The sequence below is a fragment of the Phalangium opilio genome, unplaced genomic scaffold (assembly GCF_054372755.1).
Source record: "Phalangium opilio isolate 3A_F unplaced genomic scaffold, DU_Popi_V2 ptg000041l_1, whole genome shotgun sequence".
NCBI classification, from domain to species: Eukaryota; Metazoa; Arthropoda; class Arachnida; order Opiliones; family Phalangiidae; genus Phalangium; species Phalangium opilio.
In genome coordinates, this window is record NW_028324165.1 from 4,087,605 (window position 1) to 4,105,134 (window position 17,530).

At 36.3% G+C, this 17,530-nt stretch overlaps 1 protein-coding gene and 3 long non-coding RNA genes across 4 annotated transcripts; 1 reads left to right on the plus strand and 3 right to left on the minus strand.

The window, feature by feature from the left end:
- Positions 1 to 10: 10 nt before the first annotated feature.
- On the minus strand, positions 11 to 1,097 carry LOC149679455 (uncharacterized). The gene is made up of 2 exons (XR_016365802.1): positions 984 to 1,097; positions 11 to 887 (listed from the first exon to the last, which is right to left on the minus strand). It is a non-coding gene; the product is annotated as an uncharacterized LOC149679455 (long non-coding RNA).
- LOC149679456 (uncharacterized) lies at positions 652 to 1,596 on the plus strand. The gene is made up of 2 exons (XM_089835303.1): positions 652 to 877; positions 952 to 1,596. Exons 1-2 carry the CDS (start codon positions 652 to 654, stop codon positions 1,506 to 1,508), a joined length of 783 nt encoding a protein of 260 aa, XP_089691429.1. The 3' UTR covers positions 1,509 to 1,596.
- A 2,037-nt stretch (positions 1,597 to 3,633) lies between these two features.
- Positions 3,634 to 12,010, minus strand: LOC149679457 (uncharacterized). The gene is made up of 3 exons (XR_016365804.1): positions 10,537 to 12,010; positions 10,283 to 10,462; positions 3,634 to 3,887 (listed from the first exon to the last, which is right to left on the minus strand). It is a non-coding gene; the product is annotated as an uncharacterized LOC149679457 (long non-coding RNA).
- Positions 12,011 to 14,504: 2,494 nt separating this feature from the next.
- Positions 14,505 to 17,143, minus strand: LOC149679458 (uncharacterized). Its single transcript, XR_016365806.1, has 2 exons — positions 16,142 to 17,143; positions 14,505 to 16,072 (listed from the first exon to the last, which is right to left on the minus strand). It is a non-coding gene; the product is annotated as an uncharacterized LOC149679458 (long non-coding RNA).
- Positions 17,144 to 17,530: the final 387 nt, after the last annotated feature.

Below are 17,530 nucleotides of genomic sequence, written 5' to 3' on the forward strand. Positions count from 1 at the left end.
CCCAGATTTATAATTTATCTCAAACACTTTTAACAAGTTTTATTAATGTTTATTTTGTTACATTTTAAATATTTTTTGTTTTATTACATTTTTAAATATTTTTGGTTTAATACATTTTAAAAAGTTTTGGTTTATTAAATTTATATTTTTTGACAGTTATGATTATTAATTTTTTTGAAAAAAGACGCTCTACAGTGCTGCCCCCAATAATTCGTCTTCAGCGCTAGCTACGTTAGTGGTGGTCTTTAGAACTTTCGTAACCGACCAATCAAAATTGTTTTTGCTGGTTTGCAATCAGGGTTGGAAATAAGAAATATTTCTTATAGGACGTGTGTCCAGTGACCCCCTATTTGACTCGAAAATTTATAGGACATTGTAACTGGAGTGTGCGTGCCAAAATATTGTCGCTTCTCCATAGTCAAGATATCAAAATTTCGGGATACTCATTGGTCAAACTGTCCATAGTTTAAAAAAAAGTTATGGGACATTTTAAAATTTTATTAGACAATGTCCACTGTCCTGTGCTTATTTTCGGTTTCGGGCTGCCAGATTCTGAGTGAGTCTGACGTAGCAGACGACAAATGAGTTTTCCTTTAAAATCCTCATAGAGTGGCACAGGCTTAGCAATTTTAATTAATATTTTAGTTAAAAATGGTTTATTGTTCAGTTTTTAAGTGTAAAAGTCGCACGGAAAAAGATAAGGGGATTTCGTTTTACTGTTTTCCTTGTGTAAATAAGAAATATGGGCCTTATATTGAAGAACTTTCGCGTAAAAGAAGGCAGGCTTGGGTTAACGCCTTTCATCTTGAAAAAAAATTTTCAACTTTTGATCTAATACAGAAATGGCATAGAATATGTAGTCGTCATTTTATTTCAGGTAAGAAATACTAAAATTAAAGAAATGGTACAAGTTTTAAAATTTTTTCATTAATGCAATGTATTTTAATTTAGGAAAACCATCAAATTTGGAAGATGAGACGCACTCTGATTGGGTTCCATCACTTTTCCTGGGATATAGAAGTGTGCAAAGCTTAAGATCTCCAAAATCTAGACTAGATTTACATAATCGGTATTTAGAGCGTTCTGAGAAGAAGAGAGAATTGGAATCAAAAAGTGAAAATGCGATCTCAATGTCATCATTGGGAAATGATCTCTTCGTTTCTGTGTTAACGGAAGATAGTCAAGATGATTCTGTGTTAACGGTAGACAGTCTAGATGATTCTGTGATTATGGAAATAAGCATTCTTGAAGACAGAATTGAAGATTCTGGAAGAGCTGAAGTTGCTTGTCAATGCGTACCACTTTTTTTAAATGCATCTGTTCAAGCTAATGTTAAAATGGTGGAGGCATCGAGTCAGACAAGCAATAATACATACAAAACTGCCGAAATTCAAACTGATCTAACCATAGAAAATATAAATTTTTATGAAGACTTCAAAAAATACAATCAAATGAAACGAGGACCGTTTATTATACTTGCCTTCCATCAATTCTGTAGTATCATTTGATTAGATTTAAGATGTTCATAGTATATTTTTGCAAATTTTAAATTTTTTATTGCACAATTAAGGTGGAAGGAATAAAAATTATCACAAATTAAGTTTTATCACTTTTTCTTTCCTGGTCTACCTCTACCTCGGTTTTTGCGTTGGTTTTTAGAAAATATTTTGTACTTGGGGCCTTTGTAATTTTTAAAGATATGTAATGAAAGTTATTATGAAACTATTTCTATCACAGTTCTCATTATCACAAGCTATCATTCTCCCCTCTTCCCCTTTACCGCAATAACAATACTTTTTATTGACCAGATTTTTACAATTGCGGCTAGAGAGTTCACTGGAATTTCTCTAATGCCATTATAGAGAACATTTCTTCTAAAATGCTTACAAACCAATTCTAATAATATGCACTTGTAAAAATTTTTTATACATTTTTGAATTATTTCTTCCCAAAGTTCAGTCAGGTAAAATTCTTTCAATTTTGACTTCATTCAGTGTCCAAATGACAAAAATCACAATAACTTCTATCACGGATCATCATTTGGGTTTGTACTTGATAATAGTAAGCGTAACTAGAGGACAGTTTATACTTCTTCGTTTGTTAACAATATTCCAAGCATGAAGATTTCGTAGTTGCATACTCGTCTATTTTTATTTCTCTTACTGAATAAGGGCATTTGATTTCTAATAATCCAAGACCGCAGCATTCGCAAGAAATTTTGTTATCAGGTGAAGCTCCCATGAATGGGAAATCTGGGTTTATAACCAATCCTGACATAAAACACAGATTTGCAGGAGCATGTTTTGAAATTTCCAAAAATATTCAAACAAACATCTCACCTCATGTCATTGTTTTCAAGCAAATTGCTTTAATTTTTAAACGTTTTCTTCCCTTTTATGACTGCATACTTATACTTTAAGACTTGGGCTCTTTCCACTAACATCTCTTTCTGCCACTTTCTACAAACTCTATATACTCCAAAAGGAGAATAATCGTTTGTTCAACAACGTTCAATTCTATGATATAAATGTAATTATAATTTTGCCCGTTAAAACCTAAAAACTACCCTTATGTGATAGATTTAACCAAGGTTTAACTAGTAAAACTTCCTTACATACAGCCGCAATTTTTTTTTTTTTTTTTTTTGTCCACCAACGTACACTAGTGCTTAGCCGTGAGGCCTTGAGCACCAGGAAGAAGTGAGCGTGAGACCCTACGCGGCCCAACACTGACGGGGGCCGCTAGGTCGTATGTGTGTAAACAGGGAAGGAAATGAGGTTTACTTGGGAGGTGACGGAAGGTGGAATTGGGGTAAGTCACCTCCGGCGGACACGGGACAGTCGGCACCTATAGGGCAGGATCGCCGACATGTGTCGTATTCCCTCAAACTTTGCCGCCCAGAAGCCTGGCTTACAGGAGTAAGCCACACTCCCGGCTACAGCCGCAATTTTGATTTTTAATAGGGCACCTTCCCCCTCTTTAAAGTTCACTTTTTTTCGGCTTTTCGCCCTTACCACACCCCACTCAGGGAGCACATTATCCTATTTTTGAGCTCACTGCCCCACTCGATCACGCAAGTTGCACGCACTTGCGTGATCGAGTGGGCTACACCCTTACGAACTCTGCCTCTTCAAAGTTCACTTTTAGGCGGCAACTTTCCGAAGCCAGGCTTAAGGTTCGTATTCCTCTATTAAAAACCTGTATTTAATTATATCTATTACTTCAAATTATATTTAGAAGTATTTTATGGGTTAATAAGTTGGTTATTTAAACCAACTTCATACATCGTTTGTGCTCAATTATTTTTTTCTTTCCAATTTTCCTTTTGTTAAAGTTTATGATAAGCCTATTTTTTATTACTCACATTTCATTATTACCTACATCATTGAAATCTGAGTGTTTTGCAAAGGGTTCTTTGTGTACCTTTGCAAATTCAAGGGTTTCTTTGTGTACCTTTGCAAATTCAAGGGTTTCTTTGTGTACCTTTGCAAATTCAAGGGTTTCTTTGTGTACCTTTGCAAATTCAAGGGTTTCTTTGTGTACCTTTGCAAATTCAAGGGTTTCTTTGTGTACCTTTGCAAATTCAAGGGTTTCTTTGTGTACCTTTGCAAATTCAAGGGTTTCTTTGTGTACCTTTGCAAATTTAAAGGGTTTCTTTGTGTACCTTTGCAAATTCAAGGGTTTCTTTGTGTACCTTTGCAAATTCAAGGGTTTCTTTGTGTACCTCTGCAAATTCAAGGGTTTCTTTGTGTACCTTTGCAAATTCAAGGGTTTCTTTGTGTACCTTTGCAAATTCAAGGGTTTCTTTGTGAACCTTTGCAAATTTAAAGGGTTCTGTGTGTACCTTTGCCAATTCAAAGAGTTCTTAAAAAGTTCCTTGTGAACTGCTGGGTGTAACAAACATATTTGCAAAACCCGTTGCAATATATTATTAAATACATTATTGTGACAGCCATTCTTGACTATTTAAAATGGTTACTCGAGAACAAGCTAAGCGGAAAAAAAAACGCCTTGCAATGGGGAAATCTAGAACAGAAGCTAACTTAAAATTGCAAGCTGAGAGTAAAGCTTTGCAAAAGAAGCAAAGTAGGCAACTTTGCCTTAAAAAGCACTATTTGAAAAAGAAGGAGTGCTTTCAGAGAAAATACGCAAATAATCAAGTTGCGCGTAAATCTGGCCTTGGTATTGCGAAAAAAAAAAAATTGGACTAAACCACGTGGTGGCACTACTAATGTGGGTTCCCAATCAAAAAATAAAAAAAAATATATGAAACCCACTAAACAAGATAAGTTTGGTTTTGCAAAAAAGCTTCTCAATGCGGGAATTTTCAAAACGAAAAACAAAAAAATTATAGCTGAAAGCTATAAAAGGTTTCTAGTCAAACGTCTAACTGAAAGACTGGCGGCGTCAGAGTCTTTCAACGGTGAGACTAAAAAACAACGCACGAAGTCTATCTCTCACAACCTAAAATGCCAAGTGCTAGCTGGTAGAATATTGCATTTCAAAAGGCAATTATATTCGGCTTACCACGCCCAAGTAACGAGGATAGTTAGTGAATTTAAGGATTTTGTTCAGAAAATCAAAGAAATTGGGTCCATTGATCCTGGTAATTTGGCAGAAGTTGTGGGTGGTAAAAGGCTTCACAGTAGCATGAAAGAGGCCTATTTCCATGAAACTACCTATTATCCTATTGGAAATAATGGTAAAATATTGAAAAATGACGATGAGTCACATTACGGCAAAATTTTTCAATTGGATTCTGATGGTCGTGTACGAAAAGTTCTGAGAGACCGTGTTACCACTTCGACTAAAGAATTGTTTGTTGACGAAATGGGAAATATCGTTGACATGAAAAACAATAACGCAACTAGTAATGTTGAACTAGTTTTACAAGTTAATGAATCGGGAGATGTTACGAATCGTTTCAACATTGTTGAAACTGAAGAGAAGAATCCAAAAGCAAATTTTGTGATCAATGAAGGTGGGTTTATTGAAACCCAAAACAAAACTGTATATTGGGAATGCAGTGATATTTGTAATGTTCGAACTCGAGCCATTGCAAAAGTACTAGCTTTCGTAAACACAGTTGCCAATGCGAATGAAAAATCTTTGACTAAAATTTTTGAGTCTGATTTGGACCTTTGCGAATTAAGAAAAGAATTTTGCAAAAAATCAAACGTGTTTATACCACCAGATGGAGCCGAAGTAATGGTGAAAATAGTTCCGTTCCTAGGACACACTGCTTACTGCGCTGATAGCGAAGAGTGCCAAAGTTATTTGCGTGCTTTCGCTGAACTGGCTCCTCACTATTCGGGAATTAGAAATATTCTGAATAATATTTATCACGTCAAAGCGTTACTCAACGCGTTAACTAAAATCTCAACTGAAATTGAAAGTGGTGATTACGAGTCTGTGACGAATGTCATGGCGGAATTAAGGAAAACCCTTGCTACACGTGGGAAAAATTTAAATAAGGAACAAAAGATGCTCTCGAAGGAAGCGTTAACGCTCCTCGGCCGAGTCTCGATGAAAGTGAAATCTTGAGTCTTTACGAGAATCAATTCGCTCGGGCAATGCTAAACACCAACGAGTTTCACGACACGCCCTGCGACTGCTGTTTAAGATTACTGAAAAAATCTGATTTAAGAGCAGTAGAAAAACTGGTAAACAGAGCTGTTTTTGAGAACGAGGCCTATCTGATTTTAAGAGCTGGCTGGATAATGAATAATTCCGACACGAGAGAAGCAGACATGCTACTATGTCGTTATTGCGCTACGGATTTGGGAAAGGGTAAAGTTCCCAACAGAAGTTTTCTGAACAACTTGGCGGTTGACAATCCTCCACCAGATGTCACCAGTTTAAACATGTTTGAGAAAGTTTTAATTCAGCTTGTGAAGGCCTTCCACACTGTGGTGCGGTTAGGCACCAAAACCAACTCCAACATGCAATTTGGCACGGTTAAAGCTTTGAAGGGAAGAGTAATTTATCTTTCAATACCCGTGGAGAAAAATTTGAAGATGATTCCCAAGACGTTGCCCAAAAATCACGAACTGCATATCTTGGTGAATGGCGTTCCCACAGCGGACAAAAAAGTTTGGCAACAGGTTGTTTGCCTCGAAAAAGTGTTGAAAGCATTCAGTGTGCTGAAAAAGATAAACCCTTTTTACAAAGACATTGATATTTCGACAATGAATGAGGAATATATTTGTGGCACGCAAGAAATTGATGGAAATGAAAATTCATTGACTCCCGAAGAATTACTGAGCGTAACAGATCCACTTGCGTTAATTAATGATGTATCCGATGCGTTGACACGCGCTTCCGCTGCGCTTCAAACAGAAGGGCAAGCGGATAGTAGTCACGACGTCCAAGGTGACCAAAACGCTTCGAACATACAGGAGCAGGATGAAAATCAGTCTAGGCTTGCACCAGGCAACGCCTTCAAAATTTTAACACAGCCCGAGGCTTTGTTGCGAAAACTATCTGAGGGTGAAGCCAATGATCTGTACGATCATTACTCTATTCATCCAGTGAACGTTCAACCACCGAAAGATTTACTGGGCGCTTACCAAATGAAGCGCGTCGAAGCCGAGCCAGTTAGCACTTGGGACAAAAACTTGGAATACATGAGCTTTGTTCATTTGTTCCCTAAGGGTCGCTTTGGCAAGCACGATGATAGACCATTTGGGAAAATAACGGAAACCGAGTATCGTTTATCCCGTTTTTTGAACAAGAGTCCAATTTTTAGACGAGATTACGCCTATCTGTTCCATTCTTATCAAGAATGCGAAATGAAAGCGATTTCTAGCAGTTTGAACTACGTTCTTCGTGTAAAAAAACCCATGCCTATTGGGGTTGAAAATTTGCTAAGTCGCGTTGAATCTGGCGATAAAGAACTTGAGTGTAATTTAGCTACTTTCTTGGGTCATATTCGAGGAACTAAGGACTACTGGTATAAAGTCCTTAGATCCGTTTTAGCGATGATTCGGGAATTTGGTCCTCCAACCTGGCTCTTGACTTTTAATCCAGCCGAATACGATGACTTGGAACTTCACGATCACTTGAGAAAAGTGAATTCAGACGTTCCAGGAATAGAGTCGATGACGGTGGCTGAATTGTTGAATTTGGATCCGCTTAGCGTAAATTTGCACTTTCACAACAAAGTGAGGTCGCTGCTAAACAACTTTGTCTTGTGTAAGCAAAATCCAGTTCTTGGCATGATAGAACATCATTTTTGGCGGGTTGAATACCAATCTCGTGGTTTACCTCACTACCACATGCTTTTGTGGGCCAAGGACGCTCCAAAGATTGGAACTTCTTCGCCCGAGACTATTTTGGATTACGTGCAAAAACACGTCACGTGTTCGATGCCAAGCGCATCGATAAGTCCGGAATTGCACCGGCTGGTAAAAAAATTTCAATTTCACAAATGCACCTCCAGTTGTTACAAGAAGGTGAAAAATTCTAAAAAAGGATCGAGAGTGTGTCGTTACGGTTTCCCTCGTAACGTAACAAACGTAGCGACTATGAATTCCGTTAGATCAGTTACTCGTCACCGTAAGATGAAAAAGGTGCAAAAACGGTTGTACGACTTGCCGAGAAAACAGCACGAAGATTTAATAAATGATTATAATCCAACGCTACTATTGGCTTCCAAAGCCAACATGGATTTGCAATTTGTCGCTGACAAATCGGAAATAGTGGCAAACTATGTTACGGCTTACGTGACAAAGGGAGACCGGGCTGACATGGACCAAACTTTTGCCGAGTTAGGCAACGAAAGTTTGTCCAAAAAATTATTTGCCTATAGATTGAAATCTTTGACGTGCAAGCAAATAGGAATTTATGAAGCTCTCGATATGATGCTGGGCCAAGACCTTTACAACAAGTCTGACAGCACTAAATTTATAAACACTAACTTGAAAGAAAACCGATCGAGAATTTTGAAAGGTTACAAGGAACTCGCTCGTTTGAGGGAAACTGACCCCGAAAGCAAGGACACTTGCCAAAAAGGGTTCGTCGACGACAAGTATCCGAATCGTCCCGACAGCTTGGAAAATCTTAGTTTGCGGGAATTTGGTCAGTTTTACGATTATGCCATGCGCTCCGAGGGTGTCGAGAAAAATGCGAATCTCATCCAGTTGAAAAACAATCTGGGTTTCATGAGAAAGAGAATTAAGCCGTACATAATAGAGCACTTTATTCACGACCCGATGGAGGAGAAAGAACAGTATTGTCACGCTCTACTGATCCTCTTCAAACCGTGGCGTGACGAAACTGAGCTATTGGGCGATTTTGAAACATACGCCGATGCTTTCGAAAACTCGCTTTCGGTGTTAAAAGACATGAGAGAATATCACGAGAAGCTGTCGGTTTCCAAAGAAGTTGAAAAGAAACGGAAGGCTTCTAAAAAGGCGAACGAGCTAGAAACCATAGTATCGGAGGCCGAAAGTGAAGACGATGAAAATGCGCTACAAGGGAAAGAAATTGTTATCGAAACTGAACACGCGATGGCTGATGTGGAAGCTGCCATGGAAATCAATTTCGAGACTGATGATGACAATGTGGCGTTACTAAACTCGGATCAAAGGCGAATATATGATCACATCATTGATCACTTCTCCCAAGAGGGAGAAAAATCTGGAAACAAGTGCCTTTTTGTGTCGGGACCTGGTGGCACTGGCAAATCGTTTCTTATCGACACTCTCGCCAACGCAGTAAGGCGACGCTTTCAAAATCCTGCTAGCGTGGCAATTGCCGCGCCAACGGGTTTGGCAGCGTTGAATGTTAATGGCGTAACATTACACAGATTACTAATGTTGCCGGTAGATCATGGGCGTATTGCCGAATACCATTCCCTAAGTTCTGACAATATGAGCATTATGAAAGAAACTTTGGGAAATTTAAAACTGTTAATTATTGATGAAATTTCCATGGTCTCGTCGGTGTTACTGACTCACGTTCACTTGAGGCTGAACGAATTTTGGGAAATGAACCAACCATTTGGTGGAGTTGTATTTATCCTTGTTTTGGGTGACTTTTTCCAATTGCCTCCGGTTCAAGGAAATCCCGCGTTCATCAAAATCACTTCCGAAGAAGCCAGACTTAGATTCAATTGCATCGGAGGAAGTGATCTTTGGAAGTTTTTTAAATACGATGAACTAACGCAAAATGTTAGACAAGCCAACGACCAAAGTTACGGCGACATTTTAAGCAGAGTTAGAATTGGAAATATTTCTAAAGCTGATGTTGCAACCTTAGAAAGTAGATTGGTTGCTCGAGGAAAAAACATCGAGGTGGCTATGGACCTTTTCATTAAACTGTCCAATGAAGGGTTTCGCCCAATTTGTTTGATGCCTAAATTAGCCATGTGCGAAAAATTCAACGGCGAAATGCTGCGAAAAAACGGCGAGAAAGTTGAAGTCATTCCTTGCCAGGATAGACTCGCTGACTATGGAAAAAAATGAATAAAAACATTTTGAGGAGACTTCAAAGTCTAAAAAACGAACCGTCCAAAACGGGCGGTTTGGAGAGCGAGTTAATTCTTTGCGTTGGCTGCCGTATAATGGTCAGAAGGAATATCAGTTTTGAAAAAGGCGTTGTAAATGGTACGATGGGTTTCGTAACTGGATTCAAGAAGGACGAACAAGGAAACGTTGTTGGTATTTTTCTCAGAGTAGATCGCGAACCGAATAACGACAACGACAACGCTAACACTGACTTTTTAGTTGAGAAAATTTGCGTCAAATTTTTGCTCATGACAAACATTTACGTTAAGCGCTCCCAGTTTCCCGTCATCCTGGCATACGCAATTACGATACACAAAAGCCAAGGCATGAGTTTAAAATGCGCCATTATGGATTTGGGTCCGAATTTATTTGGAACGGGCATGGCGTACGTCGCTTTATCGAGAGTGACGTCCTTAGCCGGACTCCATCTATTACAGTTCGATCCGACTAAAATTAAGGCGGATGGACGAGCCATAATGGAATATAACAGGCTTCGCAAAAAATATAGGCCAGATCTGCCTCTTTTGGAAATAACGGAGTCGAAAGAAAGTAGAGGTGGGAAAAGAAGTGCGCCTACACTATCTAAAAGCCTTTTAGAAGGCGAGGAAGTGAGATGTGAAGAAACACCGAAGAAGAAAAGGAAAGCCCAACAGAGTTTGGATAGTTTTCCCTTGAAAGGTTTAGCTAACGATGATCAAGTAACGTGCTATTCTAATAGCGTTTTGCAACTACTCTTATTAGTGCCGGAATTAAGAGAATTGGTTAAATCTTACAATGGATCATTCGTTGAAAAACCAGTTTTACGTTGCCTCCATGACACGATAAACGACATCGAGAGTTCTCAAGGAAGTTTCAGTCGTAAAGGGTTGGAACTGAGAATGGCTGTCGGAAATCATTTTACGCAAAACGTTCAACAAGACGCCAGTGAATTTTTGATGGTGCTCTTGACGACACTAAGTCAAGAAATGGAAGCCAATTACTCTAAGGCTCTAAAAGATCTTTTTTGGTCAAAGTCGCGAAACTTTACCAAATGCCCCAAATGTCAAGTTGAACAAAATTCGGAAAATATTGTTGAAAGCAACATTTTCAATCTTCCACTAGAAAACCGAGATAAAATTGATTGGAAATCTCTAGAAAAAAGGATGAGATTAACAGAGGTGCCATGCGTATTTTGTAACAACCCAAAAATACAAGAGCGTGATGTATTGATATCCAGCGGGAAGTACGTATTTTTGTGTCTTCTCCGTGGCGATTACAAAGATGGTCGTCCCGTTAAGATTTCGACCAAAATATCAAGTTTTGAAAATCAAAATGTCACTTTGAGCAAGATGCTTTTTAAAACTAAAGGGGTGATTATTCATAAAGGTCAATCGTTGGCCGAGGGACATTATGTGAACTTTGTGAGAAAAGACAACGGCTGGTACGAGGTCAGTGATGCAATAATCAGAAAAAGGGAGAGATTCGTCAGTAACTTGACTGACGTCACTGTTCTGCTCTTGGAAAAAGTCCAGACACATTAAAGGATCTAACGTGATTGAAGAATCCATATCAAATTTACCCCGGGTAAAGCTTAAAATTTCAATATTCGTACCAGAAAGGAGCATCATATCTGTCAAAGATATACTAATAGTTTCATATTCCCTTTAAAGTAATTTATGATTGGGTAAATTTGTTAATTCTCGAGCAAGTTAAAGGTTTACAATGGTTCGAGATAAATTTTGATGTTGCCCAGACTATAATAACCGTGAATGGGAGAGGAAGGAGGATTGTAGGGCCATGCTATTGTTTCGAAAAAAGGCGATGATTCTTGAATTAATTTTTAAATTTTCTAGTGAAGGGTTTTGCCTTGCCCCAATGGTATTTTATATAAAAACAAGTTAAAAACGTAGCCCCTGTTGGTAATGCTATGTGATTAAATATAATTCTTTAATAAGCTGGTGTTACTATTGAGACAAACTCATATTATTAGTTAACATTGAACAGATTTTTGGAACTGAGATTTAGACACTCGTACCCAAATTTTAAATAAATACTGATTAAAATTAATATATTCCAAGAGTTCTCTAAATATCAGTTTCGCAACTACCATTTTTCTCTTTTAAGCGCGCTATATTTTTTTTACATTAAGACGCTCATAATTTTTTTTTTGCATTAACAATTTCAAACCGTTCCAAAAATGTCCACGAGATTTTATAAACAAAATTAATTTAATCTAATATCATACTGTTTTAATTTCAACCCCTGTAGCGAAGATTTTGTGTTTAAATATTATTTATTAATATAACCTTTTTTTTGTATAACTTATCAATAATGTGTACCCGACCCAATCTAATACCACTTACAAAAATTTATTTTAAAGTATTTAATAGCCATATGAACTTATTAATTTGTCCCACTAACTAATATCCTACTATTGTTGGATAATTTGTTTTTATAAAGTTTGAGAATTATTTCCCCAATTGCGGTTACCAAAAAATATATATATATATTACATTACCCGTGTAAATAAAATAAGTAAAACATTTTTTTTTCAATTAATATTCCAGGAAGTTTTGCATATTCTCTTTGTGTTTCTCACCAGCTGGAGTAGTCTGAGTGACGGGTGCCATTGATTAAAACCAACAGGGGTAGAATTGCAAAGCCTTTTGGAATAATTTTTTTTCTTCAAAATTTTATAACCTTTTCATTGTCCCTTTGGTAACCCACGCGCAAAACAATAATTGTCATGTTCTAGCAGCACTGTTTTCAAACTTAAAGCTAAGAGTTGCCTGACATAATTTATAAAAATTGACCCTCAAAATCTCATATTTAAATGAACATATAATAGCCAGTAAATGGTAAAGTTTTCTTTCGCCTCCTCCCCCTCCGCCCCTTTACATAACTAATATACCGAAGAACAAAATTATTTCGACAAAAATGCTACGAGCAGTTCATATGTTCAACTTTGAAACATGCAATTTAAAGACTATTTTCGTACAACTACAAGCGTATTGTATCAACACGTGCCAGCTGCTAAGCTTCAACAGAAAGATAATTCATCATAGCCTTTACCAGTATAATAAAAGATTAAAACTACACAGCCAAAAAGTATGAACATCATCATTATATAAAACAACACCACAAGACTTCGATAGACAGATCAAGAAATATAAATATTCAACTTCTATGCCGAAATAACAGACACTTTAGACTGGCGTGTGCAAAGAATGAGAGCGACTTTGGATTAAAAACAGCCAAGATATTCAAAGAAATAACCCTCGTATTTGTTGAGTGAGTGTCTATAGAACGTCAAACTGTACCAAGGCCAAATAATACGTGTCAATTATTTAATTTCCCTGCATAGTTATATAACGGCTTGGCAAGCCTTGCCTTCAAGTTCATCAACACAATAGAAGTTCATAACAGATATGATTTTGCTAAAAAAAACTTTTTTGAACAAAAGTTGCTTCAACGTTATTAAAATTTAGAACAGCAATGGTTTGTTACTAAAATTATGTACTTTACTATGTTGGGAGTTTGGGCGCACTCCTGTAAGCCAAGCTTCTGGGCGACAAAGTTTTGAGGGAATAAGGGACTTGTCAGCATGCCTACCCTACAGGAACTGACTACCCCGTGTCCGCGGGTGGTGAAATACCCCAAATCCCCCCTCCTTCACCACCCGATTAAACCTCAAGTACTTCACTCGTAACTCTAAAAAACCCAACTGTGATTAACCGCCTAATCACCTTGGACTTCAATTTAAATTTCCATCGAAACGCCTTATGAACGTTATTTTACGGACGTTTGCCAAACAAAACAAGCTCGATGGAATTAGTAAAATAAAGCTGCCAATTAATGACGTTAAGCAGTAATGCTATTTGAGTTCAAAAGTAATAAATATCAAAACAAAATAAAATGGACTGGAGATGTCGCTACCAAACACAAGGCACATCATTAACTCTCTGAACTAAATTGCAGATTCTACATTAACATAACAAAATCACGCGCGATGGAGCTAGTAAAAAAGCTACCGATTAATGAAATTAACCACTAACGCCATCTTAGTTCAATAGTGAAACACAAGGCTCCTCATTAACTGTGAACTAAACTGCAGACTCTACATCAATAAAACAAAACCAAGCGCGATGGAACCAGTAAAAAAAGCTACCAATTAATGACATTAACCACTAACGCCATCTTAGTTCAATAGTATTAAATATAGAAAAAAAAATAAATCAACTGGATTGAAGATGTCACTAACGAAATACAAGGCGCTTCATTAACTCTCTGAGCTAAACTGCAGATTCTACACCAACAAATCACTACCCTTTTTAAAAAGCATCTTTAAGTATATTAGCAGTATTTTAACAAACTCTACCTTCCCTTTTTTATACCTAAAATAATTTAACATTAAAACCCATGCTTACTATTTTTCTGGCTATTATATATTCTCAATTTTACAGTCCTAGGATTACATGTGTATAAATATTTTTTCATCATTGAATTATTCACTTGAGAGATTAACAAAATGATTATTGGTGCTCTAACGTTAATGTTGAACTTTTCACACTTTTTAAATCCAACCTTCACGTATGACTCTCTTTGAACATTTTTTTAATCCCTCTCATGTATTCATAGTGAAACTTACATTTTAGATTCAGTTAAAATTAATTATAGTTATTCCTAGCTTTTCCCTGTTAAGGTCTATTTTTTGACAGTTAGGACGCTATCACTAATTATTCTCAAAAGCCTTTCTGGTGTCCAAAATAATTTTCCTTATAAAGTTACGAATGAAACCCTTTAAAAAATACGCAACTATTAGCTTTAAACGTGAAAAATAAAATTTTTATTTACTGGAAAATAATTAACAACCAGGGAAATTCAATTCCAAATTGCGTCCTATAAATAAATGTAGCAATTATCAAACCAAATGTGTTTTTAAAATAAATCTTTAGCACATGCCAATAAAATAATAATCATACGTGTTTTAACTTTGAAAAAAAAGTTTAACAAAAATATTCTTAAAGCAATTTATTGTTTTAATGACTTTTAAGTAATTACTGAACAGCCATAACTTTAAAAAATTACAATTTATATTTTAACTATTATATAAAATAAATAATACTATTAACCCTAACTTTTGTCATCAATAAACTACTGTAACTCTCATTTCACTTTATTTATCAAAGGTAAAATAGTTACCATTAGTTTCATAAATACTACTAAATAATTTGTTGATCCTATTATTTCCTATATTCAATGATAAATCTAAGCACAGTTCCATTGCCAGACTCCCGTAGTACGCTGGCTAATCATTTATCATCTATCCCAATGGCTAAATCCAATTAAAATTGTACTTAAGGACAGAGCGAAAAATAAAATATGCCAAACTACCACACTATACGGAAGAGAAAATCTTTTTAAGACGCGTTATATTTATATTATATTATAATTATTATGATATTGCCAGCTTTTCCAAAACACTACAAAATTGTATTTCTTTTCCCCTGAAATATTGCCAAATTATTGCTAGTTGTCTTATTTAATGCCACTTTTAACAAAAAAAATTACTATTTTAGTTTCTTAAATTAGGTTAAAGTTAATCACAAAAGATGGTAATCTATATGTTGAATCTCGTGTAAAGGTTAAGAGAAATATCCGTTCTGAATAAGATCTTGTTGACACAATGACATTGGAAATGGGGTTCAAAATTAACGTGAAAGCAACTGGTATATTCTGGTCTGGGTTCATCAGAAATAGTCGAACTAAAATCTTTGTCATGACATCACACCCTCGTATATCTACGAATTTCATCAGCTTAAATTAAGACTAAAAATATTGATGTGACGTCCCCTTAGCTAATAACTCTCAGTCTATTGAATGACAAACTATTTCCTTTTCTGCAGCTAGCGGGAATGAGCACTGAAATAAATTAATCACCACCGCATGTACGCAAAATTAATAAAAATTAAGACCGAAGTAACAGATATTAATCAAAACGCGTCTTGGATTTAACCAAGACCTACAAAGTATCGATAAGAACAAGGTTAATCACTTGACTGAATGCGCAGATATTGAAACTTTTTTTTTAATTAAAACTTACATGCTTAAGAAAGTATGTTCCATCACCCTATTCCATTGAATAAACTTACTTTACTGGTAGTAAATTTTTTCCCTCACAATAATTTGAAAAATTTACTTATCTCGGGTTTTCGAGCACAATTCCATTCCCCGAAAACATTTTATAACTACATTTATTATCACTTTTAAGAGTTTTCGTGTGGAAAAATACCTCATAACTAGTAACTACACGTAACAATGAAAAAACGATTAGGGGGTAGTCTGCTTTAGCTTCTGCTGCGCCCGATACGAACAAGGAGGATGTATAGTTGTATACCCCCCTTGATAGAAGTACGCCTTGTGCCATTCTCATGCCTTGTCTTTCGCTGGCCTCGTCACCAAGGCAATAGCCCACTCAATTACGCGTTAAGCTGCTCGAGAATTCTGTGTGAATCACTTTTTAAGGTATTCGTCAGCAAATAGTAATTGTTTTTGAGAGCATTCCTCGCCTTGAAATAGGACAACTACGAAATAATTCGACCAAATTGAAGTTTAAATATTCGAACAAATCTTATTTTATAAATATCTTCTACCATTTCAATTTCTATAAAACTGTTCTACCAAATGCATAAAGAGTGCTACCAGAAGTCTCTGGGGCTACTAGAAATACAACATTTACTATAGGAAGATTCGCAGCGACAAGTTTAAAAATCCCATATTCCTTTAAAAACCGTTAATGCATTATCCTTGTTCCTGAAGATATACAGACTAAGTAGCAGAGTCGAGCCACAGCGTCGTAGATCACGCGACTTGGTGAACGCAGGCTATTTTTCAAAATAACCAAGTCATAAATTTCAGGCTACGACCACGCTTAAGTTAACAATTACAACAAAGAAAATCAAAAAATTACGAATATCATGCACGCCCCTACTGCTTGCGAACCATAGAAACGCCATGGCAGAACCGTTTGAACATTGTCTGTCGTACCGTTGCTATAGACCCTTTTTACGTAAAAAAGAGATGTCAATCCTTAGTATCGGGACATATGGGAGGGGGGGGGGTTTGACCCCTCGCCGTCTCTGCTCTATTTATGATCTTTCCATCGACTCGACTCACTCGAGCGAGATGGAAGGCAAAGTTTTACCCCCGTGTCTTCCCATGTCGAAGTGGTCTATTAACATAAGTCAGTTTAACCAAGAGTAAAAATCATAACGTCCATGTTGAATGTGCTGCCATTGTTGAAATTTGCACTAAAATTAACAAAAGGTTTCACTATGGAGCGTTCAGGGCATAAACGGGGATATGTTAGCAACCTATTAACGACACAATGTCATACACGTACTCTCTTAAAAGTGATAATAAATGTAGTTATAAAATGTTTTCGGGGAATGGAATTGTGCTCGAAAACCCGAGATAAGTAAATTTTTCAAATTATTGAGAGGGAAAAAATTTACTACCAGTAAAGTAAGTTTATTCAATGGAATAGGGTGATGGAACATACTTTCTTAAGCATGTAAGTTTTAATTAAAAAAAAAGTTTCAATATCTGCGCATTCAGTCAAGTGATTAACCTTGTTCTTATCGATACTTTGTAGGTCTTGGTTAAATCCAAGACGCGTTTTGATTAATTTATAAAAGATCCTCAGGTAAATTTATATAAAAAACCGTTTTATGTATATAAAACTAATTAGGGAAAATAACAAACGTATTTGTTCTTTAAGAAGTCAATTTTAGGCTAATAATTAAGGAAAATAACAAACGTATTTGTTCTTTAAGAAGTCAATTTTAGGCTAATAATTAAGGAAAATAACAAACGTATTTGTTCTTTAAGAAGTCAATTTTAGGCTAATAATTAAGGAAAATAACAAACGTATTTGTTCTTTAAGAAGTCAATTTTAGGCTAATAATTAAGGAAAATAACAAACGTATTTGTTCTTTAAGAAGTCAATTTTAGGCTAATAATTAAGGAAAATAACAAACGTA